This window comes from Rana temporaria, chromosome 13 (genome assembly GCF_905171775.1).
Source record: "Rana temporaria chromosome 13, aRanTem1.1, whole genome shotgun sequence".
NCBI classification, from domain to species: domain Eukaryota; kingdom Metazoa; phylum Chordata; class Amphibia; order Anura; family Ranidae; genus Rana; species Rana temporaria.
The window spans coordinates 25,593,987-25,616,571 of record NC_053501.1 but is presented as its reverse complement, the minus strand read 5'-3'; the positions used below and the strand labels follow the sequence as shown (position 1 = coordinate 25,616,571).

The window sequence follows — 22,585 nt, the reverse complement described above, 5'->3', positions numbered from 1 at the left end:
CTCAGGCCTACGGCTTGAAAGGGTTGCCTCCTCCAGTATCATTAAAGGCTCATTCTACTAGAGCCATGGGCGCCTCCTGGGCAGCACACCACCAGATCTCTATGGCTCAAGTTTGCAAGGCGGCAACCTGGTCTTCTGTCCACACGTTTACAAAATTCTACAAGTTGGACGTAAGAAGGAATACTGATACTGCCTTCGGGCAGGCAGTGCTGCAGGCTGCAGTTTGAGACCCTCGGATTCCGGGGGCTCCTCTTGTTCGAGTTAAATTTAAAATTTTTTATTTTTCTCAACTAAGTTGGATTTATTATGATTTGAGTATATCTCTAAATTAAATCCTTTTGTCTTGGAGATGTTCTCCCTCCCCTCATTGTAAGCATTGCTTTGGGACATCCCATATAGTAATGAATGCCGCTCTGTGTCCCGTGATGTACGATAAAGAAAAAGAGATTTTTAATACAGCTTACCTGTAAAATCTTTTTCTTGGAGTACATCACGGGACACAGAGCTCCCACCCCTCTTTTTTTGAGGACCATTTTGGGAGGCATACTGCTTGCTACAAAACTGAGGTACTCCTCCTGTGGGAGGGGGTTATATAGGGAGGGGCATTTCCTGTTTGAGATTGCCAGTGTCTACACCTGAAGGTACTCCATATAACCCATATAGTAATGAATGCCGCTCTGTGTCCCGTGATGTACTCCAAGAAAAAGATTTTACAGGTAAGCTGTATTAAAAATCTCTTTTTTACTGAGAATAAATTACACGCAGGTGGACTCGATTTACTAACATGGTGACTTCTGAAGGCAATTGGTTCCACTAGATTTTAGTTGGGGGTATCAAAGTAAAAGGGGGCTGAACACAAATCCACACTTTTCAGAATTTTTTTGTAAAAAATTTTGAAAACCATTTTCTTTCTACTTTGTGTTGGTCTATCACATAAAATGCCAATAAAATACATTTAGGTTTTTGGTTGTAACATGACAATGTAGAAAATGTCAAGGGGTATGAATACTTTTTCAAGGCACTGTACTGTAAAAAGTTTTTATATTGCCATTTGAAGTCTTGAAAACGATCTTGTAGCTGTCCATAAAAGCCCAGCGCGTGACGGTGCTCGCTGTCGCGCTGGTAAATCTTTTCCGCAGCCCAGCCTATTGCTTTCACCAGAGCAGGAAATGGGATCTGCGTCTCAGAAATAATTACAGTGAACGTTACTGGCGTGTTAGCGGTCACAGAACACATTGATTCCCACAAGAAAGCAGATCGGACACATGTGTAGGTTGTAATGTGCTCCGGCCAAGTCTGCTGGAGGAGGCGGAGGTCTATGGCATGCAGCTGTGCTGTGTGGGATCCGTTCCAGATTCCCCCCTCACCCCCCTCGGCCCTCCCAGAGAATCCTCGCCATTGTTAGTCAGCGAAGGCCTTGGGGAAGTACCTACAGCCCCTGTTCTGGGTTTTCTTTCCACTTCCATATGCTACGAGCCATGCTTTCCTGATTACAATCACTTGTAGAATGTTGGGGAAGGATGTTTTAAAATAGTAATTAAAGTAGGAACTTGGCCAAAATGAATCGGGAAAAGCACAACACTAGTGACCAGACTGTTCTCATACATTTTGGTTAAAGGATCGGTGCTTTTTATACAAAATACCTTTTTATCCTTTTTTACCTCTTCCCCCGACGTAATCTGACCCACTCCACCGATGTGTCGTTACCCCAATCCGATGGCTTTGCTGTCCTGGGAATGACTCTATAGACTTCTATGGGGCCGTGTCCCGAGGTCGGACATGATCAGAGAAGTCTATGGGCTGTAACACACAGGCACAGCCAGGACAGTTAATACTTGCCCTGCAGGATCTACAGCAGATGTAGCTCAGTGTATATCTGTGGAGGGTGGGTTAGGTCAGGGTAAGGGTGTGAAAAAAAACAAAAAAGGATTAGTCCACTTTGTTTTATAGTCATGTATCCTTTAAGACCTTGTTTACATGATCTGCGTTTTAGGACTTCTCATTCACACCCACATGCCTGTCAGATTGGATGATTGGCTGTGTCCATACAGCTGCTGCATCCCCATAGACTGAATGGGCTGCCTGCACACAATACCTGGAGGTTCAAACTGCATAAACACATATAGCCAGATTCACAAAGAGTTACGCCGGCGTATCAGTAGATACGCCGACGTAACTCGGAATCTAAGCCGTCGTAAGTTTTAAGTGTATGCTCAAACTGAGATACACTTAAACCTAGCTAAGATACGACGGCCTGCGCCGTCGTATCTTAGGGTGCAATTTTTCCGCTGGCCGCTAGGTGGCGCTTCCGTTGAGTTTGGCGTAGAATATGAAAATGACTTGATACGCTGATTCACGAACGTACGTGCGCCTGTTGCAGTAAAGATACACCGTTTATTTTTAAGCGTTTTCCGGCATAAAGTTATTCCAACAAAAAGCTGGCCTAGTCAATGTTAAGTATGGCCGTCGTTCCCGCGTCGAAATTTGAAAATTTTACGTTGTTTGCGTAAGTCGTCCGTGAATAGGGCTGGACGTAATTTACGTTCACGTCGAAACCAATATGTCCTTGCGGCGTACTTTGGAGCAATGCACACTGGGATATGTACATGGACGGCGCACGCCACCCATCCTCATTTGAATTAGGCGCGCTTACGCCGGCCCTATTTACGATACGCCGCCGTAAGTTGGGAGGCAAGTGCTTTGTCAATACAGTACTTGCCTCTCTGACTTAAGGCGGCGTAGCATAAATACGATACGCTACGCCGCCTTAAAGATGCAGCGCCCTACCTGAATCTGGCTAATAGTCCACTCGGATACTACAGGCCACACTGCATAGGTGTGCGCACAGGGTTTTCCGGATGTGCCCGGGCACACCCTAATCCACCCATGCACTGCCGAGTCCCCCTGCAGTGCTGCCAGCTTACCTCCTCTCAGATGCAGGGAAGGGGCTGGTAAATATTTCATTAACCGGCCTTCATTTCTTTATCTGAATGAAAAAAGTGAGTGATCTGAACCGATTTCTCCTGTCTTCATTCTTAACTGAAGCATAGTAAACTATGTTTACTGCTCTGACACAATCTACTTTTCTGCTGATATATACGCATGTGTGATTGCGCTCTGGGGTGCACACCCTAAGACCCCTTTCACACTGGAGCGGTTTGCAGGCATTATTGCGCTAAAAATAGCACCTGCAAACCGACCCTAAACGGCTGCTGCTGTTTCTCCACCCCGAGGGCTTTCACACTGGAGCGGTGCGCTAGCAGGACGGGAAAAAAAGGCCTGCTAGCCACATCTTTGGAGCAGTGTGTATACCTCTCCTTCACCGCTCCCGCCCAATGAAATCAATGGGACAGCGCAGCTATACCCCCTCTGCAGAGGCGCATTGCGGGTGGTTTTAACCCTTTTTCGGCCACTAGCGGGGGTAAAAACACCTCGCTAGGGGCTGAAAAATAGCGGTGCTTTACCGCCACCGCACCTCCCGCCCCAATGTGAAAGGGGCCTAATGCAATAGGCTGCACACACCAATGCCTCACTGTGACTGAGGCTTATAGATGAATTCTAGGCAAACCGTTAATTACACATAAGGCTTGCACAGCTCTGCCAAACAGCATAGTTATCTTTGGCAGGGCAGGGGATCAGGTTTTCTTCTGCTGCAGTTAGGGGACACCTATAGGCCTTGCCCCTCCTCCAGCCTGTGACTGGGCAGCTAAAGAGAAGCAGAAGACTGATGAGTTCATCTCTGTACCCTTCTGCTCTCTCCCCTCCTTGTTGGCACATGAGCACAGCTGATTGGATTTTTTTTTCTGGTAAGTTTCTTTTTAAATATCAATGTTAGAGGTTTGATGGCCCCATGTGTGTCTTGCAGGGATCCATAGTAGTGGGCATCGATTATGACTGTCAAGAGAAGAAAGTGTACTGGACCGACGTCTCTGGACGTACAATCAGTCGAGCCGGCCTGGAGCCCGGGGCAGAACCAGAAGTCCTTATTAGCACAGGTAACTTTTCTTTTTTTTTGTTGTTTTATTTTTTTCCGATGAGCTCCACAAACTATGGCCCATAGCCGAGCAATGCTACAAATATTGTAGGTAAATACAGCTGCAAACTGGTTGGTTGTAATAAGATTACCCCATAGACATGTAATAGATTGTAAGATCTTATTGTGTCTGTACTATGGAATGGAATGAGTATATATGGCTGCCCATTTAGTGTGACAATAATCTTATAACAAATTCTCCCTAAATACTGGGGTGGATTCAGGTACGACTTGCGCCCTCTTACGGAGGCGCAGCGTACCGTTTTAACGCTGCGCCTCCGTAAATTACCTGCGCTACGCTTCATTCACGAAGCAGTAGCTCCGTAATTTGCGTGGGCGCTCCGTAAAAATGGCCGGCGTAAGCGCGCGTAATTTAAATGATCCCGTAGGGGGCGTGGATCTTTTAAGTTAGGCGCGTTCCTGCGCCGAACGTAGTGCGCATGCTCCGTCGGGAAACTTTCCCGACGTGCATTGCGGCAAATGACGTTGCAAGGACGTCATTTGCTTTAACGTGAACGTAAATGGCGTCCAGCGCCATTCACGATTCACTTACGCAAACGACGTCATTTTCAAACATCGCGACGCGGGAACGACGGGTATACTTAGCATTGGCTGCGCCTGCTAATAGCAGGAGCAGCCTTACGCGGAACCCGACGAACGCAAACGACGTAAACTGCGTACGCAGGGCGCGCGTACGGTTGTGAATCGGCGTTAGTATGCAATTTGCATACTCTACGCTGACCACTACGGGAACGCCACCTAGCGGCCTGTGTAAGAATGCAGCCTACGATACGACGGCATAAGAGCCTTATGCCAGTCATATCTTAGGCTGCAGTCGGCGTAACAAGCTTTCTGAATACAGAAAAGTCATTACGCCGGGGCAACTAAGCAATTGCGCTGCGTAACTATGGTTACGCAGACGCAATTGCTTACTGAATCCACCCCATTATTTTTAAGGACATCCAAGTCAGATTAAGGCCTTAGGGCTCTTTTTAGAATGGCAGTAATGCTTACTGACCTCTGAAAAGCAATCGGCAGGGGATCACTTGTCAGAGGGTGGTATAGCAGTGGCTGGCAGGCATTCAGGAGGCTTTACTGCCACCCTCTGATGTCTGTTTTTTTAAATTGATGAACAGGCTTAAAGTGGTAAAAGCTAAATGTTTTTTACCTTAGGGAATTCTCTGCATTAAGGTAAAAAAAAAAAACTACGATCATCTCCTTCCCATCCCCCCTAAATACTTACCTGAGCCCAATGTCAATCCATCACTGTGCCCCAGAGGAGGGAGGGGCCGAGCCACACTGTGTGTGTGTCAATAGACACTCACAGCCCGGCTCAGGATCGAGCCTGCACGAGTGCCCTCATAGCAAGCAGCAGCTATGGGGGTACTTTTGAAGGGAGGAGGAGCCAAGATCACAGGCCGGGGACCCCAGAAAAGGAGGGTCAGGACCACTCTGTGTAAAACGATTACACAGAGCAGGTAAGTATACAATGTTTATTATAAAAAAAATAAAAACCCTTTACAATCACTTTAAACTTGTATTTTATACATAGGGTTTTATTAATATGACTCAGCTTTTTTTTTTTTATTGTAAGCTGTAAATTAATATTTAAATTATTTAAATTTTTGTAACTGCGTCTGTATTGCGGTATTAGAGGTGCACTGCCACCTTCAGGCACAATACATATTTGCAGGCTAATGGTTTATTTTGTGAATGAACCACTAGTTTGTATGTGATCAATAAAATTGGCGGTAAAGGTGATCACATGATCTGGAACGACACGGATTGGCTCCTGATCATTAGGGGAGTTATCATTTGAGAACTTGGAGCTCATACACAGCTGTGCATTCCTGGTTCAAAGCTCAGCCGGTGTTTCCTGTGAACGTTTCTAGCCATATTAAAGGCACTTCTTGTCAGAATTGACATATTATTGTACACAGATTTGCAGTTATCATGTCAGAGGTCCAGTATATCGAATTTTTAGTGTGCGTGATTTATGGGGTGGCAGCTGAGGCTTACACTCCGTGTTACATTTCCACAATTGAAGCTTTTGTTGTGACGTTTTTATCTTAGATCTGATGAGTCCGGAAGGCCTGGCCATCGATTATCTGCGGAAAACCATGTTCTGGACTGACAGCGGCACTGATAAAATTGAGAGCGCGCGGCTGGACGGAACATTCAGGAAAACCCTGTTTGACACAAACCTGGTGAATCCTCGTGCCATCACTGTGGACGCTGTGAGAGGGTAAGTACCACTGCCCAATCAAGGAAGGTACGCTGTACATGATCCAGCCATCGTGTAAAGTTCATTTTTAATCAAGCCATAAAGACTCTTCATTTGCCAAAGTTATTGGTACCTTTGCCATGTGACTGTTAGATAACAAGATGATTGGCCATGTGTAACAACTGGATTTTTTTTCTAAAACGCGATTGTTGGATAAGCAAATTAGCAAATTTCAGCTCCTTTGGATTAGTACCCGTATTTATCGGCATATACTGCGCACTTTTTTTCACCTGAAAATAGGGGGAAAATCACGGGTTTGCGCTATACGCCGATGGCATACCACGGAGGGGAAGGAGGGGGACGAGCGCCCGCCGGAAATCACTGAGCCGTCATCTCCACTCGGCTGTCACGTCACACACGCACAGTCCCGCCTCCGCCACCAGCATTGGACCAGTGTTCTGTCTGTCACAGGAGATGGTCCAATGCCGATGGCGGAGGCGGGACTGTGCGTGTGTGACGTGACAGCCGAGTGGAGATGACGGCTCGGTGATTTCTGGCGGGCACTCGTTCCCCTCCGAGGTATGCCATAGGTACGCTACAGTCTCGGCCAGCGCTACAGCGATGCCCGCGTTTAAGGGTTTCCTCACCCTCCCCTTCACCACAGACTGCTGAAGCCCTGCGTCTGAGAGTTCCAGCTCCCCTCCCTTCCACCATCGAGTGCTGACAGCTAGAAGCCCTAAGGTACTGTACATTGCTGCTTATCTTATTTTGCATTGTTTTTCCAAAAAATTCCCTCTTAAAATTGGGGTGCGTGATATACGCCGGCACGCGTTATACACCGATAAATACGGTAATTTACGGTGTAACATGAAATCTGGTCACCTTCCCCAACACTCCCATACTGCCCTCTTCTCCACTTACCTGAATTGGAGGGTGTTTCTTCCTGCAGGGATCTCTGATTTTGAAAACTGCAAGTCCCTTCTGCCACTATGGCAGAGGAAATCCCAGATCACTCTGGTGGCACACACATGATGATGTCACCACATTGGTAGATCATTGTTTACCTCCTCCAGAAGGTCCACCCCTCACATACAGACCTGGGAGGTAAACTATTGCAGGAACCTGTGCTGTGTGACTGTAGTGCAAGCCTGAATGCAAATGTATTGTTTTATTTGGGTGAATTTTTTTTTTGCTAAATGTGGACTGTGCCTTTTTAATTCTCCAGTGTTTATATATGAATAAATTCTTTCAAACTTTTTTTTTTTTAATAACTCAATCTTTATTATTTGAGGACAGAGGAAGAGGTGGATTGAAATGGATACTTATTGCTCTCTCTGTCTCTTACCCCTGCAGGAACCTGTACTGGACAGACTGGAACAGAGAGGCTCCAAAGATCGAAACCTCTTATGTAGACGGCTCAAACAGGAGGATCCTGGTCAATGATAATATTGGCTTACCCAATGGACTGACATTTGATCCCTTCTCCAAACAAATATGTTGGGCAGATGCAGGTACTTTTATTTTATTTTTTAACTTACCATTCATTCACTTGGCTGCTGATTTACGTTTAGACAGAACCTGTTGTAGCCATTCCTAAAACTGAATGTAAGTAAGAAGAATCCAGCAGACTTAAAGGGGTTGTAAAGGTAAATGTTTTTTCACCTTAATGCATCCTATGCATTAAGGTGAAAAAACATCCCACGGTACCACCCCGAACCCACGTTTTACTTACCGGACCCTTCGAAAGTCTCGTGCGCATCCACGTGATCCTCTTCGGTTGCCAGCCTGGCCGTTGTTTGGACGGATTGATAGCAGCGCAGCCATTGGATGGCACTGCTGTCAATCACAGCGGATGGCGTGGCCGAGTGATACAGTCGGCTGCTATGGCCGCTGCTGTATCACGGGAGCGCGCTCGCAAAAGCTTTCCACCATGCGAGCTCACTCGCATTAAGGTGGAAAGCTTTTGCGAGGAGGAGCCGAGACAGCCGCCGAGGGACCCCAGAGGACAGCGTTCGGGGACACTCTGTGCAAATCGAGCTGCACAGTGGAGGGAAGTATAACATGTTTGTTATTTAAAAAAAAAAAACTTTGCCTTTAGTGTTCATTTAAGGCCTGTACACACGGTCAGAAAATCTGAAGTTAAATTTAGTCCGATGAACGGTCTGACAATTTTCTGATCATTAGTATGCTGCTTTTGAGTATGGGTTTCTGCCCAAAATAAATCTGAAGAGCAAGACTAGGCATGCTCAGAAATGAAAGAACACATACAAAACAATTCAACACGTTGCGTCACTTCTGACGTTGAATTCTGTCGTCTGAAAATTTTCTGATGGCGAGTACCCTCTTTGCTTTCGATTTGAAGCCTTGTACACACGGTCAGATTATTGGATGAATTTTTGTCAGTTTTTTGTTGGATCTAGTCTCAAATCGTAAGTGGAGAGGGTACTCACCATCAGAAAATTCTCTGACGACAGAATTCAACGTCAGAAGTGACGTAACGCGTTGAATTGTATGTGTTCTTTCATTTTTGAGCATGCCTAGTCTTGCTCTTCAGATATTTTTTTTGGGCAGAAAACCATTCTAATGAAAAGAAAATCGAATGTTGTGGCCACATCAGACAAAAAATTTTAAGCCTGCACATCCAGTTTTTGTTGGACGAAAACTCGTAATCGGCTGTCAAAAGCAGCATACTAACAATCAGAAAATCGGCAGATCGTTCATCAGACAAAATTTAACTTAGATTTTCTGAGCGTGTGTACGGGCCCATACATGGTAACACAGTAACATACAGACTATGACTCATGGGGGTTGATTTACTAAAACTGGAGAGTGAAATATCTGGTCCAGTTCTGCATTGAAACCAATCGGCTTCCAGGGTTGTTTTTTTTTTGGTCAAAGCTTAATTGAACAAGTTAGAAGCTGGTTGGCTACCATGCAGAGCTGCACCAAATTTTGCACTCTGCAGTTTTAGTAAATATGCCCCACGGGGCCTGGTGTAGATCTAAATTGTGTTGCTGGATCAGTTTTATCCTTTAAGTTTATATCTAGCATCCAACAAAAAACTGATGAAAATCCGTCCAATAAACTGATCATGTGTACAAGGCTTTAGACCCCATACACACTATTTGATTTTTTGCAGATTTTGGTCTTCAGAGTTACCAAAACCATACAATATGAGGTCAAACCTTAAGCGTTTCGATTTGTATGCAATCAGGCAGGCCCTTGCACTACATGGTTTTGGTAAATCTGAAGACAAAAATCTGCAGAAAATCGAAAAATGTGTATGGGGTCTAAAGCCTTGTACACATTATGGCCCAGATTCAGGAAACACTTACGCTGACGCATCTTGAGATACGCAGCGTAAGTGCACAGATGCACCGTCGTATCTATGCGCCCGACTCTTAATACAAGATACGCCTGAAATTTGGCTTCATCCGACCGACGTAAGTCTCCTACGCCGTCGTATCTTGGGCGCATATTTACGCTGGCCGCAAGGGGCGCTTCCATTGATTTACGCGTCGAATATGTAAATGACCTAGATACGCCGATTCCCGTCGCAGTAATATACGTCGTTTACGTAAGACGTAAAGTTAGTCCACCATATATGAGGCGCAACCCATGGACGACGGAACAGCCTTCGTATTTTACGTCGTTTACGTAGGACTACGTGAATAGAGCTAGGCATAGGTTACGTTCAGTGATTCGACGTATCTTAGGCGTTGGGTCCGACGTGATTCTGAGCATGCGCACTGGGAAGTGTCCACGGGACGGCGCATGCGCCGTTCGTTCGGCCATTCATTTGCATAGGGTCACGGTTCATTTAAATGGATCACGCCCACTTCCTTCCTACTTTGAATTAGGCGGGCTTACGCCGACCAATTTACGTTACGCCGGTGCAACGTTGGGAGAGAGTGCTTTGTGAATACTGTTCTTGCCTCACTGAGTTACGTCGGCGTAGCGCATATGAGATGCGCTACGCCGGTATAAAGATGCGCCACTCTACGTGAATCCCGGCCTATCCGTTTATTGGACGGATTTTAATCTGTTTTGTTGTTTTTTTCACTTGCTGGTTTAGGCCGGGTTCACACTTGTCCGACAAACGCATGACGTGTGAAAATCCATGTTTCCCTGTGAAAGCCGTCTTAACTGGTCCGACTTTGAAAATGCTCCCTGTACTACTTTGGTCCGACTTTGATCCTACTTCAGCCCATTGAATATCATTGAAGTCGGATCAAAGTAAGGAGCCTTGTCCTAACTATCTGACATTTGACATCCGACATGTGATTACAGCAGCAGTAAAAGGAATTTATCTCACACTGGGATTGTTTTGATTGGTCAGACTATCACAAAGTTGGATCAAAGTAGTATCCTGTTCATTCAAGTCGGATGGATGTAGGACTGATGTCACAGAGCAAAGTAGGATGAAAAAGTTGTATGACTGTCGTGTGGTTCCAGTGTGAACCCGGCCTCAAGGCTCTTTTTGCATGGGGCAGACTCCACTTGGATCAGCAGGGGATCTGTTCACTGATCAGAGCAGGTGGATGACGTGTCCACTCAGTTTCTGCAAAGCAGACTCAGAGCCGTGTTTCTCTATGGACAGTCAGGTGTAAACAGACTCCAATCTCCCTTCAGATGCCCTTCCAAAAAATTTTTACGGATTGGATTGGTGGTAGGTGGGTGTAAACTGACACAAGTTTGTTTACACCAGCCAGTCCATAGGGGTAAATGGAGGATCCAATCAGGTCCGCCTGAAAAACTGACAGGCAGACCCGATTGGACCCTTCATGTGAAAGGGGGCTTAAACATACACTACTTTTTTCATAAGCAGTATTTTTATTTTATTTTTTAATAAGTAGGGTGATCAATGGATGCTAAATGCAGTCAGCCATTAATCAGGTTTACCATTAAGAAATACCTAGTATGCGTGTTTTGTTCAGTGTGATTTATTTATTTATTTTCCCCCCAGGAACCAAGAAACTAGAATGTATTCTGTCTGATGGAAGTGGACGGCGTGTGATTCAGAGTAACCTCAATTATCCCTTCAGTGTTGTGGGCTTCGCCAATCACTTCTACCACACGGACTGGAGGAGGTAAGAAAGGACCATTACTTGCAATTGATTTGGGGCTTGTTGACACCAGAACACAGTGTGGGTTAAACCAAAGATTCGTGTGCATTTTCCACACTGTATTCAAACGCACTCGGTGTCATAAAATAAACACCCCAAACGCAGATTGCAATTACAGTGCATTTGCTTGCACTAGATTGCACGATACTACACTACCATGCAATCTGATCATTTTTAGCGCATGCACTACTTTTGCTGCAATCCAGTGCAATTTCAGATGAAAATTGCACCGCACAGAGTTGCAGTGTGTCAGCTGTTACCCGGCCCTTGGAGTGAAGGATTTATTTGTGTCCAATTCCTTTTCCTTTTAAATGTTTAGTCTGTTCGGTGCAGGGCCTCATGTCTGACACTGGCTGAGCCCCAACATTCAATGGCTCTGTGTCAAAAAACCTTCGTGGCAACTCAGGCAGATGCCTAGGCCCTGTGTTTGTTTAACATAATTCCCGGGCATGTAAAAGAAAAAAAACAAAACTATATGGTGCTATAGATTAGAAGAAAGTATACCAATCTACCTGACGGGTTCACGTTAAGTGGAAGTTCAGCCAAAACCTACTCTCTGCCACAATCTAAACCTAATCTATCTGGTCCTGTAAATAAGAAATCAGTATATCTGCCAGTTCTGCAGCTGCTGCGGTCTGATCCCACGCTGAGCTTTCAGCAGCGGCCTCAGGGTGCAGAAGAGGCAGCCGACAACGGGAGCCCCATAGAAGGTCTATGTGTGATGTCACTTCCCAGACGTTCTCGGTTCTCTCCTGCACACAGACCGGATCGGCTTCAGAAAAGATAAGTACAGCGATTTTTCTCTTTACGGTGTTGGATTCGTTTTAGAATGTGGCTGAGAATAGATTTAGTGTTAGATTCCACTTTAACCACTTGCCGCCCGCCAATGACATATTGACGGCGGCAAAGTGGTTGTAGAATCCTGACTGGACATCATATGACGTCCTCAGGATTCTGGGGGCGCGTATCGCGGCGATCGTTGTTGCAGGGTTTCAGTCTGACACCCCGCAAAACCGATCTCGGTAAAGTCTCTCACGGAGACTCTTTACCACGTGATCAGCCGTGTCCAACCACGGCTGATCACGATGTAAACAGGAAGAGCCGTTGAGGAGAGTCGATCGGCGGGTCTCCTGACAGGGGGGGGGTTTGCGCTGATTGTTTATCAGTGCAGCCCCCCCTTGGATCGCCACACTGGACCACCAGGGAAGGGCAAACTAAAAAAAAGTCTGGGAACAAAACAAAAAAAAAAAGTCTGAAAAAAAAAAAAAAAGCATTAAAAAATAAAAAAGATGCCAATCAGTGCCCACAAATGGGCACTGACTGGCAACATAGGTAAATCAGTGCCGCCCCACAGTGTCCATCAGTGCCACCCCACAGTGTCCATCAGTGCCACCCCACAGTGCCCATCTGTGCCACCCATAAGTATCCATCTGTGCCACCCATGTGTGCCCATCTGTGCCACCCATGTGTGCCCATCTGTGCCGCCCATCTGTGCCCATGTGTGCCCAACTGTGCAGCCCATGTGTGCCCAACTGTGCAGCCCATGTGTGCCCATCAGTGCCGCATACCAGCGCCGACAATCAGTGCCACCTTATCTGTGCCCGTCAGTACTACCTCATCGATGTCCATCAGTGGCATCTCATCAGTGCCACCATATCAGTGCCCGTAATTGAAAGAGAAAACTTACTTATTTACAAAAAAATTAACAGAAAAAAATAAAAACGTATTTTTTTTCAAAATTGTCAGTCTTTTTTTAGTTGTTGCTCCTGAGCTTAGTAAACGAGGGGAAGCTCTGCAGACTTTCATCATCCAATCATGTGAATTAAAAAGGCTGTTTAAAAAAAAAAAAATCCTGGATTGTGTTTGGGCATCAGTGTAAAGTAATTTACTTAGCTCTGGAGTAACTGCACTTGCAAAGTGCATAGTCCATTTGTCTTTAGTAAATCAACCCCAGTGTCTATGCAATGCCCTTATTCAACCCACCTCCCAAGAACTCCCCACCACACCTTCCTCTTGCGCAGCTGCAACCAAAATACCCAATATCAGCTGATGTCTGAGCCTAGGAGCGGGGGATGGCATCCATTATCCATCATGGAACCTGCCCAAGCACTGCATCACAGCTCACATGCTTCCCACAAAGTATTTGAGTTGGGGGCGCACACACACAGTACAGTAAGTAATAGTGTCTTTTTGAACACAGGTGCAATGTATAGCCATTTTACCCAGGTAAAACCAGAAAACATTTCAGTGACCCAACAGACACCCATACAAGCAGATATGTAATATTCATCATCCTGTACATTCACTTCCAGACTTAAATCAGATTTAAAGGAACAGTTCCACCTTTGGGAACACATTACATGTTCCTGCAGCCTCTCTCCACATCCGCTGTCACAATTTGAAAAGAATACAGCCATGCAGGACTCCGCCCACACCCCCGTGTCATTCATTTACAGAGTTATGTGAATGAATGAATACAAGTACCAACATCCTTTGGCCGATTACTTCTCAATGAACTAGCAGGGTGCTGGCGAGTGCTTTAGGTTGTTCATTGACGCTCCCTGTCAATTCAGTAACTGCCTGCCCATATTGGAGGTACAGGCAGAGAGTCAGCAGGAGCCTGAGATTGCACCGGTGATCTGCTGATTACGGGTGCAATGCTTTGTAGGCTTCCAATAAAAATAAATGCACATGAGTAAAAAGTGTGTTGACGCTGTGTATTATTGTGATTAGTCACAGCTAATTTATATGGTACAAATGGGCTGTGATTGGCCCTGTCTGTGCCATGTGATCACTGACCAACTAGCAATACAATGAAAGGAAGCCATTCATTGTTTATAACTGTCATGTGATCTACTGTGATTGGTCACAGCGATCACACGGTACCAGCAGTGGGCTGGTACACTGTCACTCGCTGTGTCCAGAGGACAATTGATCAGAGTCCGCCCCGTTCTCAGGAGGACGTCATATGTATGATATCCTCCCAGAATAGGGTTCCCGCCCGAACGTCATTTTACAAAGTTGCAGATGAGAAGCAGTTAGCATGTTAAATGTGGTTTCAACTTACCGTACTTGCCATTCACATCCTTTTCCGCCATTTAAACCAGATGTCAGTCTTTCACGTTTTGCTAGCCTGCCTCACAATGACATGATGCAGCGAGGATAATACACGTGGGTAATGTTTCTGGTGTAAAAGCATTTTGTAGCTGAATTCTTGTGTCTTTTTTTCCAGGGACGGTGTGATATCCATAAATAAAGAAAACGGACAGATCACAGAGGAATATCTCCCAGAACAGCGATCACACCTCTATGGAATAACAGCAATATATCCATATTGTCCTTCTGGTGAGTCTCCACATTGTGTACTTGCACACCTCTTTCTTTGTGGCGGTTTGCCTCTACTATTAAAATATCCAAGGTTTTGTCCACAATGGTGTTAAAGTATCAGGACCTGATACCAGGATCTATATTGATTCATCTGTGTTTCAGACCATGCCATTTTGGGACTGGCAGGTCTTACAGATTGCAGTGCTATAATGTACAGATCATTCTAGGTGTTTGTCACTTAGTGCTGAGAGGCAGACTCTGTCATGTCACCCATGTGCTGCATGCCAGAATAACACAGAGGGCACCTCACCGCGTACCAACCTGGAGAATAGAGGCAGGTGCAAGCTTCAGATTTGGTCAGAAATAAAAAAGATAAAAAAGGCATAAAAGCTAGCAGCTACAAATACTGCAGCTGCTGACTTTAAAAAAATGAACACTTACTGTCCATCGCCACGCAAAGTCAGCGGACAAGGACGAGCAATGAGGGAGGGCATCAGGAAGTGATGCCTTGCAGCTTCACTGCCCGGTTCCCTACTGCGCATGCCATTAATGGTCCCTACTCTCTCCTGGGAACAGTGTGTTTCCCAGAAGACAGCAGGGGGGGGTGACACTGGAGGGGGGTTCCCGAAAAGCTAAAGTTCCATTTTTTTTTAGGGGGGCTTCGGTAGGAGTGGGACTTCCTGTCTTATTTCCACTAAGGGACCTCCTAGGCGACCCCTCCCTCTAGGTGATCTCCTGGGACCTGTGACAGGTCCCAGGAGATCACCTGTCCATTCGGAGAGCACAGCTGCTGACTTTTAATAAACAGTAAAAGGCTGGAACTTCACTTTAAGGTTTACATACTATACCGACACAAACATTTTCTTGTTACTGCAGTAAACACAAACTATCAGATTGTAAAATTTATGTTGGAGGAAAATAAAAGACCTGTTGATCCACCAAAGGAAAAAACTGAGCTGGCAATACACAGGGAATTCATAAAGGGTGATATATAGACCTTTTAGAATTCTGTTGGTGTGCAGCACTGAGGTGCTTGTGCTCAATTCATGCGTCCATGTGCCTGCCCTGATCACACTAAAAGAAATATGGCTGAAGAGTTTTATACTGGGGTGGGCAGAGACTAGTTCCCCATCAGATGGTTTACTGATTAGGGTCTTACCCTGTAAATCAAAGTAAAAAGCATGTTTTTTTTTTTTTAATACACCAAGGTACCTGTTTCAATCTATGCAACTTAGAAAAGTTTCCCGCACTATTTTAATGCGACTTGAGTGCCAGAGAGTGTAAAGTTGCACTTGAAATTTGGTGACTTCAGTAGTCGCACTAGTGTTGAATGGCGCCTCATTCATTATTGTATAAATATGTCCCTAAGTAATGGCCTAACCAAAGAAAAAAAATCACTCTGCTGAAGTCAAACCATTAGATCAGGGATCCTCAAACTACGGCCCTCCAGCTCCCATGAGGCATTGTAAAAATCTGACATTTACAGACATGACTAGGCATGATGGGAGGGCCATAGTTTGAAGACCCATGCATTAGATCATTCTAATATATTACTATAGGTTAGTGCACTTACCTCTTTGCTGAACAAGGCTTTAGAACCCATATACGGTTCTATCCTACCTTCCTCTGCAACTCAAATTGCCCGTTATGGCAGTAAAAACATACATAATGTTATTACCACTCTAGCTGGTCTTAATGCATACCGGATGTTTTTGCAGCTGCTCCTAGGGGCATCTGGCATTTTTTTTCCCCCCCATGCCTCTAAACTCCACTGCATGTTAGGCCAATGGTCATCAATCCTGTTGTCAGGGCAGGATTTATGACCATTGGCCTAACAGGCCAGATTTTATGTATTACCTTGGGTAGATGCAGACTAGAATACTGCAATCACTGAGCAGCAAATCATATCACTTGTGATGTATTTCAGTTATCTAGCAAACCTGGCCTGTTGGTGGGTCCTGAGGGCAGGGTTAATGACCACTGCGTGTTAGCCTGTGTATCCATGCATTGCATACCACCAAAGATGAGCTCCGGTGTGTTCGCACACCTCACGTGCAGAGCCCGCCAGGAAGTCTGCACTGAGCCATTTCCAGATTTCTGCAGTCACGCATCGGAACAATGTCTTACTGCCTGTGATTAGCGCAGTGCAGGCTCTGCACGTGGGGTGTGCGAACACGCCGGAGCTCATCCCTACACACCACATAGGTTTTTAGTAGCAGCAGAGGTATTTGGAGGCAGGAAAAATAAAATAAAACACTTCCAGTGTGTCCAGGCCCGTTTTGGGAAAAAAAAAAAAAAACACAACCGCTTGACGCTGCTAGGCGCATTTAGCACTTGAGCGTTTAATTTCAAGGGCTAGATTAAATTAATATTTTTGGCTGATGAAATTAATTAATGCCCATGCTCTTGACGACTGTAAATGTGCCTAAAAGTTTGTAGCTTTTTTTCCTGATGATAAAACACTGCTGCCAGGAGAGTTTGCAAAACATCCTGTGTGCATGAAGCCTTACAGTTGAAAAAAAATAAATGCACTTGTTTTTGCAGGAATTTTTTTTTTAATTTATTTTCCTGCAGGAGCCTGAAAAGCATTGTAGATCACGAGTGCACTGTGAGCTCCTGCAGACATTTCCGTTCCCACAGCACATTGAAACTACAAGTCTGTTTGCCGCAGTGGAGGACGGTACTTGTAGTTTATTCATTCCCAGAAATCTGGGAATGAATAATGCAGATGGGTGGGCAGAGCCGTTTTTAAAAAGTGACAGCAGGTCACAGAGGAAGAGGGGGCAGGAACATGTTGCACCACAAAATAAAGGTCCCCCTTGTGGTGGTGGGGTGGGAGAAATCATCTCCCTGCTGTCACATTTTAGCAATGAGCACCACCCACACAGCTGCATCGTTCATTCACATAAGTCAGTGAATGAACGACAAGTTCCATCTGCCACTACAGCAGACAGAACTATGAGAGTGCTTTTGTCATTGATTGACCCTATACCAACGGATTCAGCCGATAGCGGTGCGGTATTAACCCCCGATAGCGGCCAATAAAGGGTTAATACCGCCCGCAATGCGCCTCTGCAGAGGCGTATTGCCGCGGTTTCCCATTGTTTTAAATGGGAAGGAGCGGCATACATACCACTCCAAAGATGCTGCGTGCAGGAGATTTTTTTCTCTCCTGCCAGCGCATTGCCTCAGTGTGAAAGCCCTCGGGCTTTCACATTGAGAAGGCTGAGCAGGAGTTTTTCAGGCGGTATAGCAGCGCCTGAAAAACTCCTCAGTGTGAAAGGGGTCCAACTGTCTGCCCCGAGATACAGGCAGACCACTGCATTAAGACCCCCTTTCAGACTGGGGCCACCTGTGTGGTAAAGCGCTGCTAGAGAGCAGAAGTTCAGAGTTCTGAACTTCTGCTCTCGTAAGTTCAGAACTCTGAATTGAGTGATTCGTAATACTTTTTTCCCCCAAAAGTGTTTAACCACTTCAAAACCAGGCCCATTTCTGACAAGTTAAAAATCTGTAATTTTTTTGCTAGAAAATTACTTAGAACCTCCAAACAAAGCAAAGACCATAGAGAATAACTTGACACTTTACTGTTTTTCTTTAATTAATAAAAAAGTTATCCCAATTTTTTGGCATATTGTGAAAGATGATGTTATGCCGAGTAAAAAGATACCCAACATGTTGCACTTTAAAATTGCGCACCCTTGTGGAATGGCGACAAACAATGGTACTTAAAAATGGTTAGCAGTTATTTTGCTAGAATTATTGCTCTTGCTTGAACAATCGCAGCAATACCTCACATGTGCGAGTCCACTAAAAAGCAGAAGGTGAGCGTAAAATAGCCCATCAAAGAAATGAGGATATTTGATAAACTCCAACACTGGATAAGATCTCTGTCACCACATCGCTTGTGTCACTCCCTCCAGGTAATACACTCGCCAGATAATACTGGATAGTACGCCTATTAATCCACAGATACTGCCAGATGACCAAACTCGTGCCATCTAGATTATTGCTCATCACAAGCAAATAGAGAAAAAGTATACATAGTGTAATCCAGTACAACTCATATTTATGGTTTAAAAGTGTCTCACAATAACACGCTTACTTACAATACATAAATAAAACAAGGGCGTGTAAAATATCCTAAGCGTGTTATCGTGAGGCGCTTTTAAACCATAAATATGAGTTATACTGGATTACACTATGTATACTTTTTCTCTATTTGCTTGTGATGAACAATAATCTAGATAGCACGAGCTTGGTCTTCTGACAGTATCTGTGGAGTGATAAGCCTACTATCCAGTATTATCTGGCAAGTGTATTACCTGGAGGGAGGGAGTGACACAAGCGGTGTGGTGACACAGATCTTATCCAGTGTTGGAAATTATCAAATTATCCTCATTTCTTTGATGGGCTATTTTACGCTCACCTTCTGCTTTTTAATGGACTCGCACCAATGTGCAAAATCTAAGTGGTTTACCGTTTTTATATAAGTGGACTCGATTTTAACACCCTTAGTGGTAAACCCGAGCGTGACTCGGGGTGGATTTTTTATGCTAAGATCGGTATCCCCGAGTCACGCTCGGGGTGGACGTGCAGAGTGTGCAGCGGCGCGGCTTACCTTCTCGCTGGATCCACAGACAAGTTACTCACCTTGTCGCTGGATCCTGCGATGTCTCCCCGCTGTGTGAGCGAGCGGGTCCTCCTCGCTCGATTCACAGTCTCCCTGTGTGCCGCCGATCTCCGTGACGGCGGAGAACGGCGGCAAATTAAAAAAGTAAACAAACACAATACATACAGTATACTGTAATCTTATAGATTACAGTACGTAAAAAATACACACCCCCCTTGTCCCTAGTGGTCTGCCCAGTGTCCTACATGTTCTTTTATATAATAAAAACTTTTCTTTCTGCCTGCAAACTGTAGATTGTCCATAGCAACCAAAAGTGTCCCTTTATGTCAAAAATGGTTTTAGATCAGCTAGAAAACAGCGATAATAAATTATAATCACTTGCAGAATTGTGCGATAGCGATTTGTGGGGAAATTCGTCATAAAAAAAAATGTAATATCAGCGACAATTCTGCAACTAAGCAAATTTCAGTGATTGAGTTGATTACATTATTGAATAATTATTATAATTATATTATTTGTTATAATTATTTATTATAATTTATCATTTTGTTTTAAAAAAAAAAAAAAAAAAAAATCATACCCGGGATGCCTACTACTCTTGTTTGGTCAGATTTAAGTGAGTTATTCTTAAGAATTACACGCCTACAGTATAAAACGCCAAATTTCCTTGCAAAATAATTGTACTGCTTTTGGTACGTAATTCTAGACAGAATCATACCGCCAGGGAGGTTAAATATATTATTTCCATTTCTTGCTATTTTTGCATTAGTACTTTGACATATTTTTGGATATCTTTTGTACAATAATAGTAGCTGCTTACCGTCTCTATTTTTCTGTGTGCGCTGAGGGAGATATATTGAACTTGGTTTACCATTTCTCATTTGTTGATACCTCACATGTGTGATTTGAAAACTGTTTACATTTGCGGGTGCGACTTATGAATGCTTTTTCTTTGGTGCACAAGCATGGGGGCACTCTGATCACTATTAATGGTGTCACAAGGAACTTAAACATCCCTTGTGCCAGTAATAGGCACTCTTTATGGAGGAATCTGGAGTCTAAAAAATACCCAAAACCCCTCCTCTGCACTTCAAAGTATCAAAATTCTAAGTTTTTAAATACTTTTGATTTAAAAAAAAAAAAAAACTGCGCCATTGGGAGCCAAGTAAACCTGAAGCGACATCGCTTCTGGGTTACTACATCAGAGACCCGATCAAAGACGATTCTGGCTTCATTCGGGACTCTGGCCAGCAGGCGGGAGGTTGTGGCTCGGGTCTCCCATCCCACCGTGACTACAGTTCCCAATTCTGATACTTGTAAGCAGATATCATGTTGGGTTTAATGAGCCACAAGGGCATTTTTAGATTTTACATATGGGATCCATTCCATACAACCTGGGTCAGGTTCATCTATTTACGTCTGCATACATATCATTCTTACAATACATATCATATTTACAAATCATTTTTCTAAAGAACAGCAAAGACATTTTCTCATGTTTATGTATTGCAGGAAAAAAGTGATGTGACCATAACAAAAGACCAAGACTGCTAAGGAGGACTTTCCTCCTCTCCTGTCGTCTCTGACTCCGCTAAGAAGGATCGGGAAACAGAAGGACGACTTAAAACAACACAAATCATATTGAAAAACAAACAAAATGAACAAAATTTCCTTCCAAAAAATTTATGTGTAAAGTTTTTTTTTACCTCAATTTTTACTACTGTATTTTTTAAAGAAATGTTTGTACCTGTAAAGATTAATAAGATGCGTCTGTTAACCTGTTTAGCTGCAGAGATGTGAAAGGCATTGTCGAAAAATCCATAAGGAAATCTCTCAGGCCAAAAACGAGGTTAAATTTTAAATCTGTATCGTGTTTACTTTTTTAACTCAAAGATTCTAATGGTGCCGATTTTTTTTTTATATAATTTTTAATCTCTTAATATGTAGATTTCAGTTCATATTATAAACAAGATGTCTACTGTGAAATAGCTAACTGTATATGGCTGTGTCTTACCTATACCAAAATCAATAACTGTATCCCACCCACCTTCAGAAACCGCTGTACAATGCAACACTTCACAGGTAATTCCAATAAAACATCCTTTTCCTTTACAAAGTCTGGGCTAGTTATTGGGATTTATACTGACTGGGGGGGAGGGGAGGAGGGGAGGAGGACGGTGCTGGGTAATTAAAGTGAACCCGACATGGCTTGAAACCTTTCTAAAAAGGTAGAGAAGAACTCAAGTGCAGCACCTTGTGTGGATCTTTTAAGAAACTGCATTATTATTCTACAGGATTTATACAGCACCAAAAGTTTGGGCAGCGCAATACAATTCAATGCAGGCATTAAGGCTGCATTCACACTGTAGACAAATAAAGTCGCATCCCATGGTTTTCAGTGGCACCCATTCAGATTGGTGTGAAGTCACAGTGACTTTGAAAAGGTGCCTGCACGACTTTGATGCGACTCGGTGTGTAAAGTCGGATAAAGTTGTGCTTTGGATGGAACGTAAGGGGGCTCACTTACCCTTAGAAGCATTTACACCCATATGTATATTGGATCATTTATTCAGTCTCCTGTTAATGAATAGACTACAAGTACGGTTGACCATCGTGGCGGATGGACTCAATGAACTGCGAGGGCTCTGGTAAGCGCTCTCATAATTCATTGATTCTTCTGCCATTCAGTAATGCCCGACTGTATCGGTGGTAAAAGGGAGAGCGCTCACTGAGCGTCTGCAAGATCCAGGCATTGTACCCGTGATCTGCTGATCGCAGATGCAATGTAAAAACAAAACAAAAATGCACATTAAAAACAAAAAAAAGTGAACTTGGCCTTTTAATTCTCTTCCTGGTGTCCCTGTGGACACCCCTTTGGAGCCTTTGCCCACTTCAGGCCTCAAATTCTGCTGGAATGGAGATTAAAACGAAACCAATCCATTGAAGAACGACCCAACTAGATTCCTCTGTCCCTCACTGTATATTTTATGCTGGCAGTCTAGTTCAGTGGTCATCAACCCTGTCCTCAGGGTCCACTAAACAGGCCAGGTTTGCAAGATAACTGAAATACATCACAGGTGATATAATTTGCTGCTCAGTGATTGCAGTATTCTAGTCTGCATCTCCCCAAGGTAATTCATAAAATCTGGCCTGTTAGTGGTCATCAACCCTGTCCTCAGGGCCCACTGAGTCCTAGGGCACGACCACACAGCTTGCAGGCTTTGGGGTGAAAGGCATTGAAATGC

General features: G+C 44.3%; 1 protein-coding gene across 1 annotated transcript in view; it reads left to right on the top strand.

Moving 5' to 3' along the window:
• NID2 (nidogen 2) overlaps positions 1-21,456 on the top strand; it is a 105,881-nt gene extending 84,425 nt beyond the window's left edge. Inside the window, exons 16-21 of the mRNA XM_040332954.1 lie at positions 3,866-3,995; positions 6,107-6,278; positions 7,611-7,768; positions 11,224-11,347; positions 14,616-14,728; positions 20,853-21,456. Coding sequence (XP_040188888.1) covers positions 3,866-3,995; positions 6,107-6,278; positions 7,611-7,768; positions 11,224-11,347; positions 14,616-14,728; positions 20,853-20,863 — 708 coding nt within the window. The 3' untranslated portion in view covers positions 20,864-21,456. The remainder of the gene's footprint in view (positions 1-3,865; positions 3,996-6,106; positions 6,279-7,610; positions 7,769-11,223; positions 11,348-14,615; positions 14,729-20,852) is intronic.
• Positions 21,457-22,585: the final 1,129 nt, after the last annotated feature.